This window comes from Sphaeramia orbicularis, chromosome 22 (assembly GCF_902148855.1).
Source record: "Sphaeramia orbicularis chromosome 22, fSphaOr1.1, whole genome shotgun sequence".
Lineage (NCBI taxonomy): Eukaryota > Metazoa > Chordata > Actinopteri > Kurtiformes > Apogonidae > Sphaeramia > Sphaeramia orbicularis.
In genome coordinates, this window is record NC_043978.1 from 13,591,181 (window position 1) to 13,611,633 (window position 20,453).

At 35.2% G+C, this 20,453-nt stretch overlaps 1 protein-coding gene across 2 annotated transcripts in view; it reads right to left on the reverse strand.

The window, feature by feature from the left end:
* exoc3l4 (exocyst complex component 3-like 4) overlaps window positions 1-18,022 on the reverse strand; it is a 74,905-nt gene extending 56,883 nt beyond the window's left edge. Inside the window, exons 1-4 of one of the 2 annotated variants that reach the window (XM_030127674.1) lie at window positions 17,865-18,022; window positions 9,606-9,856; window positions 1,210-1,320; window positions 855-1,073 (exon numbers count right to left, since the gene is read on the reverse strand). In XM_030127674.1, the coding sequence (XP_029983534.1) occupies window positions 855-1,073; window positions 1,210-1,320; window positions 9,606-9,834 (559 nt within the window). In that variant the 5' untranslated portion in view covers window positions 9,835-9,856; window positions 17,865-18,022. Of the gene's footprint in view, window positions 1-854; window positions 1,074-1,209; window positions 1,321-9,605; window positions 9,933-17,864 lie in introns of those variants that run through there. The other variant, XM_030127675.1, reaches the window with a different exon arrangement.
* Window positions 18,023-20,453: the final 2,431 nt, after the last annotated feature.

Genomic DNA, 20,453 nt, shown 5'->3' on the forward strand with positions numbered 1-20,453 from the left:
CATATCAAGTTTCATTAAATGTGTGCAAATGAAAAAGAAGCATTATATTATATGTATATTTACTTGATACATTATATTTGCTGTATTTACTGTATATTTATTATAATTTATTATACTTTTTTTTTTATTCATGATTGGTCTCTAACTCCAGCTGTCAATCATATGCACTGGAAAAAATCAAAATCTTACCAAGTGTATTTTTCTCATTCTAGTTCAAATGTCTCATCACACTTAAAATAAAACATAATCACCTAAAGAGGAACTTTTCAGTGAGATATAAGAACTGATTTTTAGACAATAGATCTGGAAAATCTTATTTCAAGAAATCTTACCAAGATAATATTCACTTGTTCTATTGGCAGATTTTTTGCTTAATTCAAGATTTTTTTCAGTTCTTATATCTCACTGAAAAGTTACTCTTCAGGTGATTATGTCTTATTTTAAGTGTGATGAGATATTTGGACTAGAAATGAGAAAAATACACTTGGTAAGATTTTGATTTTTTCCAGTGTGAGGCATCAATGTGAAATGGACAGATGAAATATTCCAGTATTTGAACCAGTTTTGTACAACATAAAATTACAAAAATGTTAATAAAACATGGTGAAACCATCGGGAAAACATGTAGGTTTTGAAGATGAAAACATGCATTTTGTCAAGCCTGAAAATATGACCTATAACACCCCAAGGATGTCCATATAATGACTTGTGTATTATTCCCATGGGAATTTACCCAGGGTGCACCTGTGACACGATCCAATGATGCAAGAGCAGCAAGAGTTAATGTGAGCGTTTGGGTCAAAAAAGGTTAGATTTTGCTCAGTGTTTCCAACTTTGACCTGATAAAACATTACCTGACAGAGGAGTGTGTGGGATTTCTGGCAGGATGTACATCTCCTCCATCTCCTCTTGCGCCTCCTCCTCTTCTTCTTCCTCCTCTTTCTCCGCCTTCTTCTCCTCCGCTGAGCCCTCAGACAGCGGAACGAGCTCCTGTTTGTTTTTCTCTTTCTTTGGACCAAAAAGGCTGCGACGAATGGAAGCTCCTCTTTGTAGGAAGTTTCCAATGTTTGGCTCTGACGACAGAAAACACACAGTTTACACTAAGTACCTATAAGACTGTCAGCATCAGTGAAAAACTATGATATTTTAATGTGAAATAACACAGGTTCAGTAAAGAAACGAGCGTTTGATCTGAGACGACTTCCACACCTGTGTTAGAACGAGACAGAGCTTTGTTTTTCTGTGTCGGAGACTCTGGTTCGTCTTTTTTCTTTAACATGTTCTTCAGAGGAGAGGTCACAGCAGAGCGAATACTCAGACCTGAAACAGACGAAACACATGCTCAGTCTGAACACAGAAGAAAAGGCTTCAGTGGTCCAGCTTCTACCCTCTGGATGGAGATTCAAAGTCCCCAAATCTAGGACCACACATACACAGTGAATAGTGAATATGTCTGTTAATCAAAACTAAAGGCAATTTTAAGAATTTGTTTTTAAATTAAGATTTTGTTTGGACAGATAAACACTATTAGGCTACGTTTAGACGGTAACGATCTAAACCGAAAACGCAAAAGTGGTGTTGCGTTCTCACTTTTAATTCCACATATAGGTGCCATTTGCTAATTTCAGTACTGTTATTAATTACTGATTAGTGATTTTATAATTTAATTTTATTTTAAAAAGGTGTTTTGATTGTTGTGTGTGCCAATGGGCGGAGCTTGGGGTGTGCGACAGGTCTGGAGGGTATGCGGCATTAGGGCCGAGGAGAGCTGACGGTTTTTCTGACCGTGTTCGGAACGTGTTCTGATGGTTGTGGACGTTTTGTATGTGTTTTTGCCGTGTTTTGGACAGTATAACGTAAATAGTGGAACTTTGTATGTATGTGCTTTTTGTTTTCTCGTATTTTTGTTTAATAAATGAAGGAGACAAACTTTTGTGGAGGACACACTCTTTTAACACGAGTCAGCCGTAAGCTCCAAGTGGAAGGTTTTATTGGAAAACCTACACCACGTTTAGGAGTGAGTTTTAGGGGGAAAATCTGCATGCAGACAGACCTGTGGAGAACCTTTCTATTTCTCTGCCTGTTCTCATTTAATGCGAAATCCAATCACAAAACAGGAAACAGAACACGATGAAGCGATGCACAAAAACTGACTATTTTGTCTGGACAGACGAGGAAGTGGAGTTACTGCTTAACACCACATTGGATTAAAATAAATAATCGGATATACTGTTGTGTTCCTGTACTGGCACTGCACGACGAGAAAATGCAGTTTTGTGTTTTCAACCCTTTAGATGGTGACACAAGAGTGGAGCGTTTTAAAGATTTAAGACTTTTTTTCTGTTTTCAACCCCCAAAAACACTGTTACCGTCTAAACCAAAGGCACATCTGATAAAATATTTTGTCGTTTTCACTTGAGAGTGTTGTTGTGTAAACTGGGCCTTAGTCATCAGACTGTTTTTCATCTGATTTTTTTTTTCAATTATTCTTGATTCTCTTCTTAGATAGATTTGCTTTGTTAATCCCCAAGGGGAAATTCAAAATACAAAATGCAGTCACTGTGCCACAAAAACAGTCATACCACAACAACAATAAATAAATAAATAAATAAATGCAGAGTATACAAGCCTGGATTAACCATATGGGCAACTGGGCAATTGCCCGGGGGCCCGCGACCTCTGAAGGGCCCTGGGTAGCTCGGGCATAATGAAAATATCTGGTTATCTTTTGCTTATAAATGAAACTGTCTGCAAAAAGTGTTCTTAAATAAATACTGGATACGTTGGAAATGGTTTCTTATTTATTTTTTGTGAAAATGGAGGACACTTCCCTCTCTTTCTAATGTAGTGGATCAATTTTAGATTATACTGATGCTAATGTGTTTTGTTTTCATATCATCATATGCAAGTGAGTGGCCTTGACAAGAGGCTATAGTGGTGCACTTGTAGTTCTACAAGCATTTACACATTTGTACATCAAAATGCATTTGATGATAGTTAGATATTGAAGTATGGGGTATATTTACATATATTCCTGGAACTTATTCTGTATTTTTGCCAGATTATAGGGATCCTGGGGTTGTGATGATGGGGTCCTTGAATATTGTTGCCCAGGGTACAATGAAGTGTTAATCTGGCCCTGAGAGTATAAGTAGCTAAGAATAAGTTAGATTAAAAAGAAAGTAGAACTAAAAGACAAAGTGTGTTTTCTACCCATCACATAAAAACATAAAAACATACCCATACCCCCCTCAAGGACAGAAGTGTTCCTGAGCGTCTACTGTCTTATTGCTCGAGGGACAAATGACTTTGCGTAACTTCATCTTATTGGTTTGTATTTCACTTTTATACACGTATGTACTGAGTTGGTGCCAGTACTACTGCCTTTGTCTATGCCTGTTTTGTTTTTTTTTGCTTATGGGAATCACCTAAAATTCCACATAATACTTGTTTGTTCCTCATTTCGACACAAGTTCTTTTCATGCTCTAACTGTGAGGAAAAAAAAAGAAAGAACCTCCCATTCCAAAGAAAGACTTGCCACATTTCTTTTAACTATTCACATCTGATATCTGATTTTATCTGTCACTGGCACTTTACAGAAACAGCTGAAGCAAATGATTTGATGGTTGAGTTCGGTGCATCATAGTTGGACCAGATTTATCAGCAACTTAGAGGGAGGTGAAATCATTTTAGATCAAAATCAGACAAAAAATAAAAGTATGATTGTTTGTTTTTAGTCATTTCTCTCATATGTTAGTACTTACAATTGATACAGTTTTAGCTGCTTTTTTTGATCAGTGTATTTTTATGAAGTCTTTCAAACATACAAAAAGTAAGACAAAGACAGAGACATACAGCTGAGGTATAAGACGCCACAAAATAAATAAATAAATAAAAAATACAAAAAAAAAAAAAAAAAAAATTAAAGGGTTTGACTATGTAATTACCAAGGTTATTATCATTAACAAAAACTAATGAAATGACAAAAACTAGAATTGAAAAAATATTTCCGTTAACTAAAATAAATAAAAACTATAATTAAAAGAAAAAAACGATAACTAACTAAAACTGTATCATGTTCTTACAAAACTAACTAAAACATATAAAAATTATGAATAAATTCCCTTAGTTTTCGTCTTTGTCAATGTCAGATTGATACGAAAGCGATTTATTTCGTTTTAGCTAACGGCCCCATACAGTACTTCACGGTCCGTCACTTCTCGCCACTTGTCATTTAGAGTCGTCTTCTCGTTCCCACTCTACCTGGTAAAATACTGGTATTTTAATTGTATTTTTATTTGTACTTCACATTGTAAAGCACTTTGTGACTCTGTCTGTGAAAAGTGCTCTGTAAATAAAAAAATAAATTTACCTGGAAACATGCAGACTAAAGTTGGGAGAAAGCAGAGTCCTATCTGGGATTTATCTGAATATGACGGCGAAGAAGAGAAAAGATACGACAAAACTAAAATTAACACTAGAACTAAACTAAAACTAAGCATTTAGAAAAAAATGAAAACTAATAAAAACTAGCAAACCTGCTCTAAAAACTAATTAAAACTAACTGACTTAGAGAAAAAAAAGTCAAAACTAACTAAAACTAAAACTATAATGAAAAATTCAAAACTATTATAAACTTGGTAATTACCCAACCACTTCATTTACAGCACACATTATCCAGAGAGTTTCAGCTGCTTTTGGTGCATATTTAAGTTTATGTGCATGTTTGACTCTGCAGGGTTTTGTCCTTTCAGTGACCTACAATCAAACAGGTGAGGAATGTTTTCGTAGATTAAGTCATGATGAAAACAGGTTTTTTGGCTCAGTTCCACAGTGATTTAATGCAAAAAAGTGAAAGTCACCTGCAGAGATTTTCCATTTCTGCTGACAAAGAAAGTAGGACTGACTCTACACAGCACTCTGTAATCCCATAGATACTATTTACATGATATTTCTGTTCATTAGAATAAAAATGTATTGTGTGTGTGTAAGACAGATGAAAGTAAATCAATTATGTAAAAGATTTTAAGAGTGAACTTGTGTTTGTCGAGGACACGGTGAGTTTCTGAAGCTTTAGTTGGACAGGTTTTTGTTTTCAGTAAAGTAAAAAGTAAAATGTTGTTTCTCTCTCAACTTGTTCTTTTGTTGCTGCCACACTCGTGTTGTTTCACCTCAGTATTTTCCCACATACATTTTCACCCACGGCTGAGTGGAACAAGTCGACACACTATTCACGGTGGGTGTGAAAAGGAATCACAGAAATTATGAACACAGTGAAAGGTAATTTAACACAAAAAAACTGATGAAACCTGTTTAAAAACGATGATTAATTCTCCACTTGGGCTTTTGAAAAATAGGTTAAAAGTTCATCTCCTGTTACAACAATAAACGACATAAAAGCACTGAATATTAAACTAATATTCAGTGAAATGGTTTTAAAAAGTATTCAACAAAGTCATCACTGTGTCATAATATACATAGTTTGTAATAATCTGTTGCATCCAACGGTCAAAGAACTGAGCTCCAACATGAAACCAATGGGTTTTTTTGTTTTTTTCAAGGGGATTTTATATGATTTTTTCTTCTGTTTTGCTATCGCATTGGTGTTAAATTGATGTACCCTGTACTGTACGGACCAAAAATAACCTAAATAAACTAAACTAAACCAATGCAAAAGTATCTTAATTAAAGCTGTAATACCACTGATGACCACTAGATGCTGCTAAAAAAAAAAAAAAAAAAAAAAAAAAACACCTGGCGCCCATAGACTTACACTGAACTTTTCTCTAAAAATAATAAGTGATTATTTGTTTTACACAACAAATTTAGGTTTGGTTTCCTCTAATAAATGACCTGATCTATCTTTTAATTTTTCCTCTGTTAATATGATCTCAAGTTTTGATGATTTGGATGACATCTCGCTAAACGACCAAATCAGACTTTCAGGGTTTTTGTTTATTTAATAAAAACACATTTTTTCCTGACAACTCCACTGTAGTTGGGGTTAATTAACTCCACTAACCGACTGTAAAACGAAACAGTGTTTGATGTAGTTTAGGGTCTTGCATTTGGTATTAGCTCATTAGTCCGGCCTCTTTTGTCCAAATATGGTCACTTCCAGCTCAAACAGGCCAAATGATGACAACTAAATTGCGATCGATTCCACGTTATAGCAAATATTTATCTTTGTTTTAGTGTCTATAAACTATCCTTTGACAAAAAATGTGAATAACCTGAACAGATATGAACAACCTGAAATGTCTTAAAGGTCCCGTATTATGCAAATCTCACTTTGTGAAAGTTTTCTTATAGTAGTGTGTGTTGCAGTAGCCTCATTATGAGGTTCGAATTTGAAAACTGTCTGTTTCCTCCCTGCCTTGCTACACCACATTTAGTGAAAATGCCTGCTCAAATGGCCGAGTTTGAGTTGGGTCCGCTTATGACGACATAAGCGGATTTAACTCCTCCCCCTGACTGTGCCCACACCCTGCATGAAAAGGTGAGCCCCACCCTGGCAAAGTACCTCTTGGACAACAAACATGGCGAAGGCGAGACACGCAAGTTGTGGTGTTGTTGGCTGCACACACCAACACGAAAGTTTATTTTTGCTCCCCACTTCCGAGCCTCTCTGAAAAAAGTGGCTGGATTCTATCTGTGATGGTCATGTACCAAACAACATTCCCAAACGCTTGTATGTGTGTGCCCGGCATTTCACGGACGAGTGCTTTTTTAACATGGGCCCATACAGCTCCGGCTTAGCACAAAGACTCCGAATCAAGAAGGACGCAGTACCAACGCTTCGTGACCCAAGTACAAGTGTGGGAGATGTAAGTTCTGATCATTTTTTTGTATCTTTACTGCATAACCCTACATTACGGATAAGCTGGTGGGTGTTAATGTGTACGTCTAACGTTAGCATGGCAGCTAACATAGCTCGGTTACTGCTGCTAACGTTTGCGTTCCCGTTAACATGCAAGAGCTGATAATATCAAGAGACATTCAACAGAACTACTGTGAACACGAGCCTTTTGTGGTTGGCATCAGTATAGTTAGCATCAAGCTTGTTAGTAGCTGCCTGCATTAGTGGCGGCAGGCGTCTTTCCGTGTCAGGTCCACGAACCCGACACAACACCGCCGTTTTCCGTCGGGGCTCAATCACGCCTCGGGGCAAAGAAAGCCAGTGTTTGGAAAGACGTTCTGTCTGAGACGTGTATTGTAGACGAGAGAGGGGCTTCACAGTCAACATTAGTGCGTAGTACCGCTAGCGTAAGCCGCGTCCTCTCCCAGAGAGGGGAGGGGGAGTGAGCGTGGACAGATGCGTTCATTTGCGTACCCGGAAGCAGGCCCAGAAACGGTCTGTTCTGAGGAGGGCTGGTGAGAGTGACTTTTTCGACCGCTGAAACTCCAAACAAAGGATGAATTTGGGGCGAACAAACTTAAATACTATGTTTTTGGGCTTCTGAGACCTATATGACGTGACTGAAAAATAGCATAATATGGGACCTTTAAGAGAAGTATGTGGAATTTTAACACCATTCTGCCTGTTATTAAATGTATTTTGTCTTTTCAAATCCACTGTGATCAATAAGTTGTAATGCACATGTGTAAATAATAAAACTGTAAAAATTGCACTCATTTTTCAAGTTTTTTTTAAAGTACAGTTTGATGAAAGTATTTCATGATGTGATTTTACTTTTTTTCTCTCTAAAACAGGGGTGTCAAACTCATTTTAATTCAGGGGCCACATTCAGCCTGATCAGATCGAAAGTGGGCCAAACCAGTAAAATAATATAAATAATAGGATAATAACTTATAAATAATGTCAACTCCAAAGTTTTCTCTATGTTTTTGAGGGAAAAAATTTAAATTCCATAATGAAAATGTTTACATCTACGAACTGTACTTGAACATAACATGAACAAATACGAACAACCTGAAAATCCTTAAGAAAAATAAGTGCAATTTGAACAATATTATGCCTTAATTTATCATTTATACATGTGCATCACAACTTACAGATCACAGTGGATCTACAAATACACAAAATATTTAGTAACAGGCAGAATATTGGGAAAATTATACATATGTCTCTTAAGAAAGTTCATATTGTTCATATTTGTTCAGGTTATTCACATTTGTTGTAAAAGGATAGTCTGTAAATATAAACATTTTTGTGTAATTTTACCCTTTTCACACTAAAAAAAAGACAAAAATTTGCGTTTTTCATTATTTATAGGTTGTTATGATTGTATTTTACTGGTCTGACCCACTTCAGATTGAACTGACCTAAAATGATTTTCACATCCTTGATTGTTAATATCTTTATTATAATTTTTGCATTTCACAAATTCATCCCAGGGGCCAGATTGGACCCTTTGGCGGGCTGGTTTTGGCCCCTGGGCCGCATGTTTGACACCTATGTTCTAAAACATAAAGAAAAGTTGTGAGTTGTCATTATTTAGAGGTTATTATGTTATTATTTTACTGGTCTGACCCACTTGAGACCCTATTGGGCAGTAAATGAACTAAAATGAGTTTGACCTCCTTAGTCTAGATCAGGGGCGTCAAACATCTTGAATTAAGCCAAAACAAAAAATCTTCAATTAAGCAAAAAAAAAAAAAAAAAAAATCTCAAATTTAGCAAAAAATCTTGAATTAAGCCCCAAAACATCTTGAATTAAGTAAAAAAAAAAATAAAATCTTGAATTAAGCAAAAAAAAAAAAATCTCCAATTAAGTTAAAAAAAAAAAAAATCTTCAATTAGGCCAAAAAAATTCTCAAATTTAGCAAAAAATCTTGAATTAAGCCAAAAAAAATCTTGAATTAAGCAAAAAAAAAAAATCTCCAATTAAGTAAAAAACATCTTCAATTAGGCCAAAAAAATTCCCAAATTTAGCAAAAAATCTTGAATTAAGCCAAAAAAAAAAAAAAAATTTTCAATTAAGTACAAAAATCTTGAATTAAGCCAAAAAAAATCTAGAATTAACAACTTATTTTTTTTTCTTTGTATTAGTGCAAAAAATAACATTAAACTATGAAAATATTTACATTTATAAACTATCCTGAAACACTAAAATGTGAATAACCTGAACAAATATGAACAACCTGAAATGTCTGAAGAAAATTAAGCACAATTTTAACTGTTTTTCTTCCTGTTCCTCAGTGTTTAGTGTCTTTGTAGATCTAATCCATAATGCACATGTAGAAACGATCAGTTGAGGAATAATATTGTTAAAATTCCACTAAATTTTCTTACGTTTTTTAATTTAAATTTCAGGTTTTTCAGTTTTGGTTTTTTTTTGGATAGTTTATAAAAGTAAGTATTTTCATAATTTAATGTGTTTTTTTTTTTTACACTAAAACAAAGCCAAACATTTGGAGTTGTCATTATTTATAGGTTATTATGTTATTATTTTTCTGGTGCGGCCCACCGCAGATCAAATTTAGCTGAATATGGCCCCTGAACTAAAATGAGTTTGACGCCCCTGGTCTAGATAAACAACATGCCACTGTTTTTTACTGTTTTGTCTTTTTCTGACCTTGAGAAGCCATATTTCCAGCCTCTAAACTCCATCCCACAGCAGATTTTATGTTAGATACTCACTGGGTGACGGCGGCGGCTGCGGACTTGCCAATTCGTTGCCAGCTGTGTCTGCTTTGGGCGTGACCTTTGACCCCTTTCCTCCGGATGCACGCCGAATGCTCCTCCGGAACGTTTGCAACATGCCCAGCGTCTCCTTCACGGCGCCATCGGTCGACGTCTTCCCGTTGCTTTTGAGGGAGGCTCGGTCCTCGTCTGCACTTTCAACGGGTCGGTCCATCATCACAGACATCTCGTCCAGTAATATCGTCCAGCTGTGAGAAAACACCACAGAAGAAGACGGTAACAGCGCTCTGAGGAGGGACTGGGACTGAAATGTACAGGTTAGGTGTGTTTTTGGTGGACGGGGACGGGCGGAGCAGAGCTGTTTACTGAAAACACAAGTCCCTGCCCGTTCTGTTCTTGACAACAAGGTGAGAAGGTGAATATGAAACGCTCTCATTCTGTATGTGACGTCAGTCCAAGTATTCAGACCCTTTACTTCAGTGAAAGTACTTATACCACACTATGAAGTTACTCCATTACTAGTAAAAGTCCTGCAGGCAAACCTCAGTTATCTCTGATTGATCTTTAATGGTTTATTACTTTCAATCAGCATTTCCTGGCTCAAAATGCACAAGAGGTTCAATAGCATCAAACACTGTAGAACTGTCAAGGTTATTAGAGGAACCTATGAACTATAACTACAGTGTCAAATGTATACAGTTTAAAAATATACTTATGTTCGACCTTAGAGCTTTTCATGGAGAAAGATTTCAATGATGGACAATACACTTATGGTTTTTAAAAAGAAATTCATCATGAATAAATGGGACCCAGGATCCGGGATAAGATAAGATAAGATAAGATAAGATAAGATAAGATAAGATAAGATAAGATAAGATAAGATAAGATAAGATAAGATAAGATACGATAAGGGAAATTACAGTGTTAACAGCAACAAAAATACAGAAAAACAAAGTGCAGAAAAAACAGGAAAAAACATTCCAAATATGAAAAAGAGCCAAACATTAAATATAAAAGGAAAATTTCTATTATTATTACTTGTACTGTACCAAGGTTATAATAGTTTTGGATTTTTCATTATAGTTTAGTTTTATTTAGTTTTGACTTTTTTTCTCTAATTCACTTAGTTTTAATTTGTTTTTAGAGCAGGTTTGCTAGTTTTTATTAGTTTTCATTTTTTTTGTAAATGCTTAGTTTTAGTTTAGTTTTAGTATTAATTTTAGTTTTGTCCTATCTTTTATCTTCTTCACTGTCATATTCAAATAAATCCCATGTAGGACTCTGATTTCTCCCAACTTTAGTCTCCATGTTTCCAGGTAGAGTGGGGACCAGAAGACGACTGTAAACCACAAGTGATGAGAAGTGACAGACTGTAAAGTACCGTATGGTGCCACTAGCTAAAATTGCTAGAGCGAAATAAATCGCTTTCGTATCAATCCGACATTGAAAAAGATGAAAACGAAGGGAATTTTATCCACAATTTTTATACGTTTTAGTTAGTTTTGTAAACACACAATACACAATACAGTTTCAGTTAATTATAGTTTTTTTTCTTTTAATTATAGTTTTTATTTATTTCAGTTAATGAAAATGTTTTTTCAATTCTAGTTTTCGTCATTTCGTTAGTTTTTGTTAACGATAATAACCTTGTACTGTACACGCATATATATTGTTTACATATTTACAATATAATTGGACATGATGTGATATGGGGGGGAGGGGTACTGGGACCTGTTATATAGTCTCGACCCCAAGGTTTTCTCTATGTTTTTGAGTGAAAAAAGTAAGATTCTGTAATGAAAATGTTTACATCTACAACTGTACTTGAACATAACATGAACAAATATAAACACCCTGAAAATTCTTAAGAAAAATAAGTGCAATTTTAGCAATATTATGTCTCACTTTATCATTTATACATGTGCATTACAACTTACAGATCACAATGGATCTACAAATACTCAAATCACTTAATAACAAGCAGAATATTATTAAAACTCCACATACTTCTATTAAGACATTTAAGGTTGTTCATATTTGTTCAAGTTACTCACTTTTTTTTGGAAAAGATAAGTCTGTAAATATAAACATTTTTGTATAATTTAACTGTTTTGTTTTTTTGTTTTTTTTTTTAAAGTAAAACAAAGAGAAATATTTGCAGTTTTCATTATTTATAAGTTATTATTTTACTGGTTCTGACCCACTTTAGATTGAATTGACCTAAAATGATTTTAACATCCTTGATTGTTAATATCTTCAGTGTAATTTTTGCATTTCACAAATTCATCCCAGGGGCCGGATTGGACCTTTTGGCGGGCCGGATTTAGCCCCCGGGCCACATATTTGACACCTGTGCTTTAGGGTCTTCTTTTATATCTAGTGTTAATTAGCATTACAGTGCATTACTGCCACCTACTACTAGGATTTGTTTCTTCCCATGACCCACTGAAAACGACCCACCAGTTGAGAATCACTGCCAAATATGACTGGAGAAACACATTCACAATTAATATACTACAGAAATAAACAGGTTTCAAGTAGAATTTTTGTTGAATAAGATGAGTTTTGCAACTTAGAAATCTTTTATAATTTTCAGACAGAAAAGTTCCCAATAATAATCAGCTTTATTCGATTTATTTTGCAGAGCTTTTCTACTGCAGTAGGTCTGCAAAATAGAATAGATCCATCTGAGGACTAACTTGGCCTGACCCTACATACAGTATCTTCTGAAACCAAACAAGATGAGGTGTGTTCATTGTGGTGTTGCAAAATGAAAACAAGAAAACACATTTGCATGTCATCCAGGGCCATGCTAATCTATGCATCAGTCCAGTTTTAGTATATGTGAATGTTCCAGTTGCCTCGCTGGGAACGTTGTTTTTACTTTTTCTGATGATGCAGCTGTTCTCAGTCTACTGCACAAAAACACCAGCCCATCAGTCTGTTTATCTGAACCACTTAGGGATGCACTGATACCACTTTTTTCCAGACCGAGTACAAGTACTTACATTTGAGTACTTGCCAATACCGAGTACCGATACAAGTCCTTAATAATCCCATTCCAGTTCTTAGTTCCTTTTGTAAATGTGCTTTATTGTCGTTGTCATTAGTCTGACTGGAACAAAGTGCTGCTACTGACATTTAATGTGTTGGAATGAGCGTTTCTCAATTAATCCACCAGGGGGCGCCGCTCTGAATTAATCATACTGGATAAATACCACAAAGAAGAGGAAAGTTTTTTGAGAAGAAGAAGAAGAAAGTCAGTAATAACAAACATGGAGACGACAGAGGTAACACTAATGTGAAACTAATGTTTTCGCTGGTAAGGTTTAACAGCTTAGCTTCAGCAGGAAGAGAAAAGAGAAATGAGTGATAAGTTTCATTTTCACTTCCGCTGGCGGGGGTCCGCACCGCACTGTACTCCCGGTGGTATTCTCTGTCTGTGTACACATCCGCCAGCACCTGGAAAACAGATGGAATGTACGCAGAGGACGGACAGAACGCTGCGTCCGTATCTGCCTGTGTCTGTAACATTACTTACAGTCAGCGTTACTTTTATCACCGTCATTTATTTAGAAAAATCTCCACACTCTTCACACTCCACACACATTATTCCACTGCCGCGTACCTGCTGCACTGAACTGTGAATGTCAAACGGCCGTAAGTGGTATCGGTGCATTTGTATCGGATTACTTTTACGAGTATGAATACGAGTACACACACTGAGTATCGGAGCCGATGCCTGATACTGGTATCAGTATCGGTGCATCCCTAGAACCACCTAAAACCATCTCCTTGCACACGTCTGTTAAAGCAGATGCATCATCGTCCTGTGGTCACGCATCACTCAGGTGGACTCATACATGAACGGATGGAATGCATGGAATCTTCAGCTGGAAGGTTTATGTTGAAAGTGTTTCTTCTCATCTACAGTCGAAACCAGACCAGGGGATTATGGTTTGTGTCGGGCCGTACTACAGAGCTTAGTCAGATACGTGACATCAGCACCGTATGGAAACCTCAACATGCAGCTAATAAACCAAACCCACTCATCTGGGACACACCACCATGGACACCAGCTCCATGTTTGAGTCCAGTCTGTTCTGGGGTCAGTTCATAATGGGGGTACTGACAGAATACAACCCCCCCACCCCCACCCATCCCACACACACACTATAAAAATGCACGTGCCAGCCTCCATCATTACCCAATGGTTTCACTGCACATGTTTTTACTACGGGGTGTGTGTAATACATATTATGTGCAATGTGTTTGTATCACAGGTGTGTGTAACACGTTATGAGTAATGTACTGTCATGAGTGGCACAACGGGTGGTGTTCTGTGTTTGTGTGCATGTTTTATTTTAAGCAATGAAGGCATTTTGAGCACGAGACAAATGTCCACATAGGGCTAAAGGGCGAGGTCACGGACGGACAGGCCACTACTTCAGAACCAGACAAGTTTAACACAAATATTACACATAACTGTAAAGGTCTAAATGCCATCTTAAACAGACTCAAAGGGCAAAATGTAGTTTTCAAATATTTTTAAATGCAAAATATCAAAAACTACTGCGTCATGGACAGACAAAAAAATTAACATCTATTTTTTGCAAGAATTACAAAGTTCTCCAAAGTACAGTTCCTCTGACATTTTCATCCTCAAATGTATTCAGTGTAAACCTTAAACCCTCTATTTTCCAACCCAATAATTGATTAGAGGAAAATAATATTTGATAATGCCTGAATAGCAAATGTTTAGAAAAATGGCAGTGTCATGGATGGACAACAAAAGTAAATATCAAATTAAACATTTTTTATTTCAGTTATCAATATCATACTTTTTTTTTTTTTTTACAATATTTATAACATACAAATAATATTAACATTATATTCAAATGTATTCTGCATAGATATATGCATTTATTGATTTTAAACACTGTGTGTTTAGAATACGTCATAAATAATATAATAGTCAAATATCAATGTATTTGGAATAAATGTAGTTTATTTATGAGAGTTTATAAAATGAACCCAGAATGACGGCACAAAACTGTGTCACTTCACAAACATTCACACTCATAAAACTCCTTGATTATTGTAATTACATTTTTTGGACTGAATTTTAACCTTCCCTTGACTTCACCCTGAAGTCACACTACACTGTAGATATAATAAAGATATACTTTATTGTCTTTATAATTTTGGGAATGATCAATGGGATCATTTGTTTTGTGTCTCCCAGTTGTGTATAGATGTTATAACTTACAGAATTTACAATGTGTTTCACTACTGATTTTCCATCTTAGGAAGAAACTATGTAATACTACTACTACTACTACTACTACTACTACTACTACTACTACTACTAATAATAATAATAATAATAACAATGGATTGGATTTCGTTTGCGTTTTGCAAGTGCTTAACAGTCGTGATCCATTATTATTATTATTCATTATCAAAAGGAACTAAGAACTGTAATGGGATTATTAAGTACTCAAATCGGTACTCAAATGTAAGTACTTGTACTTGTACTCGGTCTGGAAAAAAAGTGGTATCAATGCATCCCTACTTTTTATGTCAGGTTTGAGTCCAATCGATAGTACCCATGCAGCTTTTTTACTTTCAGTTTCTTTTAGTGCAGCAGCTACTGTTTAACTATTTTATCTGGTTTAACTGTTTACCATCTGGCCAGGTACAGGTGTATTTATGCAGGTGAAAGTAAAGTATGACTCTACACTTGAATGGAAGCAAATAAGGAACATTTTCCATCTGATGATATTGTTGATTTAAGGTTTAAATCCCTCCCCAAAAAACCCCCAAAACTTCAAACACAGATGCTGGAGGAAAACTCATTCCTGTATCTGTGACATCATGTTTTACATCTGTCACTCATTTAAATTACAGTTTCTATTTATAAGAAAAGTCAAAGTGAACATTCAGGTTGAAGCCAATGAAAAGTAAACATTCACGTTCTTTACTTTCAGTTTCTGTCTCTACACTATACCACTAATAATCTCTGCCCTGATCTCCAACTTGTGCTTTAATATAACAAGTTTTACTAGATAGTGTGAAAGTTAAAGTTTCTATTAAAATGAAACCAAAACACTTTACACCAGAATTTTACTGATACAATTTTAAAACAAATTGCAGCAAAAGTCACATTTTCTTCATTTTTCTTCATCTCTTACATTATGACAACAAACTTTAATCTGAGTTTTTATGAACATCTACATGATCAGTGAATTAAATATGGGAAAATACCTGATTTTCATTGAAAAAAATGCTAAATACAAAGGATAATATTAGAATAAAAGGTGAGAATTTCTTAACAAAGGTTAAATATAGAGAGAAATTAATTTGCAAACTGACACAAAAGTAGCACTGGGTCTTTATGGGTTAATCGATTGTTTGGTGCATAAAATATCAGAAATTGGTGAAAAATACCCTTAACCCAGAACGGCCCAAGCAGTCACCAAAACCATCTACTGATCTAGAATTTTTAATACCTGCACTAATCCTATCAATACGTGTAAATATTTGGTGTAAATGCAGTTTGTCATTTTTTCATGGTCATCGGATATGACCCATTTGGACGATCAGAGGCTCCATAGTTACCGTGGAAACACCGTCATCTTCTACAACATTGATTCACCAGTAAAACCTGTGGAGTTGGATCAATGAGAGTGGATGGAGATACTTGGTTTATGTTCAGTTAATGATAGATTTTGCTGAAAAAGTCACTTCTTCATCAGTTTTCTCTTATTCTGATATAAAAACCCTCAGCTTTAATATGAGCTTTTATGAACAACTACATGATTAATAAATTAAATGTAAAAAAAAAAATACCAGATGTTCAAAACCAAACAACACTACTACTTTTGTTTGATTTAGTCTTTTTTAATCTGTTTTTTGTCTGTTGTATATTTATTTTTTTTTGTTTTTTTTCCTGTCTAGTCTCTTTGTTTTCTGTCTATAGTCTTATAACGTGTGTGTGTGTGTATATATATATATATATATACACGTATATGTATATTTTGTCTATGGCCTTTTTTTTTCATGATTTTTGTCTATTGTCTTGGTTCTTATCTATTGTCATCTAACAGTTTTTTTTTTTTGTTTGTTTCTCCCTCATGGCTATTGTTTTTATTGGTTTATTTCTAGTGACTTGTAGATTCTTGTTGTTGTGGTTTTGTGAGTAAAAATAAAAATGAATAATGATTTAAAAAAAAAAAAAAAAAAGAAAGATAGTAACCCTGATGTTCACTAAAAAAAACAAAACACAAAATATAGAGGGTTAAATTGTAATAAATGATGATGATGAAATTCTTTATTCAGTCATCACATAATACAACCAGTGTCAACACTACAGACATTACCAACAGGTTAGTGACTGAAAAGGCCCAGGCAGAAGCAGAATGCTTATATTAATGCCTGTCCTACATAAAAAATTCAGTTACCCAGCATTCAATATAGGAAAAAGAAAAAAACAACAATGCATACAACCAAACAAACAAGCAAAAACATTTTTAAAAAAAAGTGAAACTAAAGCAGAAATGTAGAAAGCATAACCAACCAAATTAATGGTAATTTAATGTAGAGTCAAAAATAAATTATTTACTTATTACTTATTAGATCTTAACAATTCTATCCTTCAAAAATTGCCCTACGTACCTTTTTTTTTTTTTAAATATCAAAAATGAACTACACATTCTTAAATCCATGCTGGCCTCATTCCAAACGTAACACTGGGTCTTAATGGGTTAAATGTTTAGAACTATCCAATTTCATGTCACAGAGGAGGAAATTCACTGAATATATCCACATTCAGGACTTTTTTTCCCCTAATATAAAACAAAACTTCTCTATTTATCTAAAACTTCACAATTAATTGCAGCTCAAAGAAAATATTATGGATCTATTTCACAAACAGTGCCATATAATTCCATTTTAGGCCATAAAATTAAAGATTCCATCTTATATTATATCATATTTTGCATATATCTCAATTTAAAAGTGTGTTTAAAGTCACATATAATCTGATAAGAGTGTTTGAGGGTCAAATAAACCTCATATAACCTGTAATAAACACACACTGCGCCATAGTTTTAACAAACTTTCCACCAGGAACTGAAATCCACCAGCCTTCTGTATGCAGATTATAAGAACAAATATTGAACCAAAACACAGATTACACACAGATTTGCATTCAGATGAAGAATAAAAGCAGTCAGGATCAGAGTCTGTTCTTACCTGTGCGGCTCAGGTGTGCGCCTGCTGTTTCTGTTTCTGCTTCTTTTATTATTATTATTTCCTGTTCCGTGGAGCTGCTTTCATTTTCTCCACACTTTGAAAATCCGGTTTAACCTTCAGGAAATCCCCGTGTTATTCACCTCACCTGGGCTTTCGGAAACAGAAGAAAAACGAGGCAAACTAAGCGGTAAAACAGCACAGGTTTGCGTCAGATCCAGTTTTGCTTTAGTGTCCTTTGTTAAAGCAGCTTGAGTTAATCATTAGTGACAGAGGCGGGTCCAAACAGCCTTTACTCATACACACTTTATTACACAATCTGTTATGATACACAACATTTTTGTAGCCTACTTAACCCGCTCATTTTACAAGTGAAGTTGTTTTTTTTTTTTTACCTCCGCCAAGGAGGTTATGTTTTTGCCAGGGTCTGTCTGTCTGTCTGTTTGTCTGTCCGTTAGTGTGCAACATAACTCAAAAAGTTCTGGACAGATTTTGATGAAATTTTCAGGGTTTGTTGGAAATGGGATAAGGAAGAAATGATTAAATTTTGGTGGTGATCGGGGGTGGGGGGGCCCACGGGGGGGGGGGGGGGGGAGGGGGGGCATTTCCAACAAACCCTGAAAATTTCATCAAAATCTGTCCATAACTTTTTGAGTTATGTTGCACACTAACGGACAGACAGACAGACAAACAAACCCTGGCAAAAACATAACCTCCTTGGCGTGGGGGGGCCCACGGGGGGGGCACTGATCAGCCTTGGCGGAGGTCTGCGCTCTCCGAGTGCTTCTAGTTTTACCTGGAATGTGCCCGTAAATGATACCTGCGCGCTGCCTTCAAGTGCCGCTCGTAAATTCCAACATCAAGGTCATAAGTTATGAATTCATAAGAGATTTATGAAGGTCAGTGCAAATTCAGCAACAGAGAAAGCTAAGACAATCCAATAATGAAAATAATGATATAATAATAAAAAAGAGCTTTGTCACCATTTATTATAATATTATCGTCTGCATTTGACATTTTTCAGTGACCCGATAAAGGGTTAAAGAGCTGCTGATCCTAATAAACAATAAACCAGTGATTAAGCAGATTTGCTGACCTCTTACTGTCAAGTTCTGTTTTTTGTTTTGTTTTGTCTTATTTTTGTTTTAACTTGCTGTTTCCCCCAACTTGAATAAAGGGAACCAACGTCTGCTGGAGGTTTGGACAACTGGACTGCACTCAGAAGACAAAGACTTCCCAGGACAGCTTTCTCTTTTTTTTTTTTTTTTTTTTAATCAAAGTTCAGAGACACAGGTCATTTGGATGCACATACACTGATGGAGCAGTGACAGTCTTTAGGTGGAAAACCTTTAACCTCCTCAGACCCAGCTATGGGTTTTCTGTCCACATTTGTGGACGAGAGTTTCACAACTTTATACAAAAAAAAAAGAGAAAGAAAAGAAAACAGTCCACAACAAAGGATATTCCATAAAAATTAAAAAAAAACTGCATCTGAAAAAACTGTTGCATCATGATGTTTCCAGTATAGACCCTCTAGCCGGCCGGATTTGGCCCCCAAGGCCACATGTTTGACACCTGTGACCTTTAAGGTACATGATGATATTTACTATAAAAACACAAATAACCTTATGAGCCTCTGACAGCCAAGGTTATTATCATTAATGAAAACTAACAAAATGACAAAAACTAGAATTGAAAAAACATTTTCGTTAACTGAAATAAATAAAAACTTTAATTAAAAGGAAAAACGATAACTAATTGAAACTGTATTGTGTGCTTACAAAACTAACTAAAACATATAAAAATTTTTGTAAAATTCCCTTCGTTTTCGTCTTTGTCAACATCAGATTGATACGAAAGCAATTTATTTCGCTCTAGCAATTTTACCTAGCGGCACCATACAGTACTTCATGGTCCGTCACTTCTCGTTACTTGTCATTTACACAGGAAAAATTACTGAGCATTTTCCTCAAAAAGAATAAATTTGGCTCTATAATGAGTAAATTTGGCTCTATAATGGGTAAATTTGGCTCTATAGTGAGTAAATTTGGCTCTATAATGAGTAAATTTGGCTCTATAGTGAGTAAATTTGGCTCTATAATGAGTCAGTTTGGCTCTATATGAGTAAATTTGGCTCTATATTGAATAAATTTGGCTGGATATTGAATAAATTTGGCTCCATTTTGAGCAAATTTGGCTCTATATTGAATAAATTTGGTTCTATATTAAATAAATTTGGCTCTATATTGAATAAATTTGTCTATATTGAGTAAATTTGGCTCTATAATGAGTAAATTTGGCTCTATAATGAATAAATTTGGCTATATTGAGTAAATTTGGCTCTATAATGAGTAAATTTGGCTCTATATTGAATAAATTTGGCTTTATATTGAGTAAACTTAGCTCTATAATGAATAAATTTGGCTCTATAATGTGTAAATTTGGCTCTATATTGAGTTTGGAGAGCTCTACCCAAAGAGTAACTTTTCCTCTTTTTAGGGAGGGACCAAATATTATCTGAGCAGAGTAAAACTTTCTTCAATTTGAGTAAATTTTACTCAGGCAAATTTCCTGTGTAGAGTCGTCTTCTGG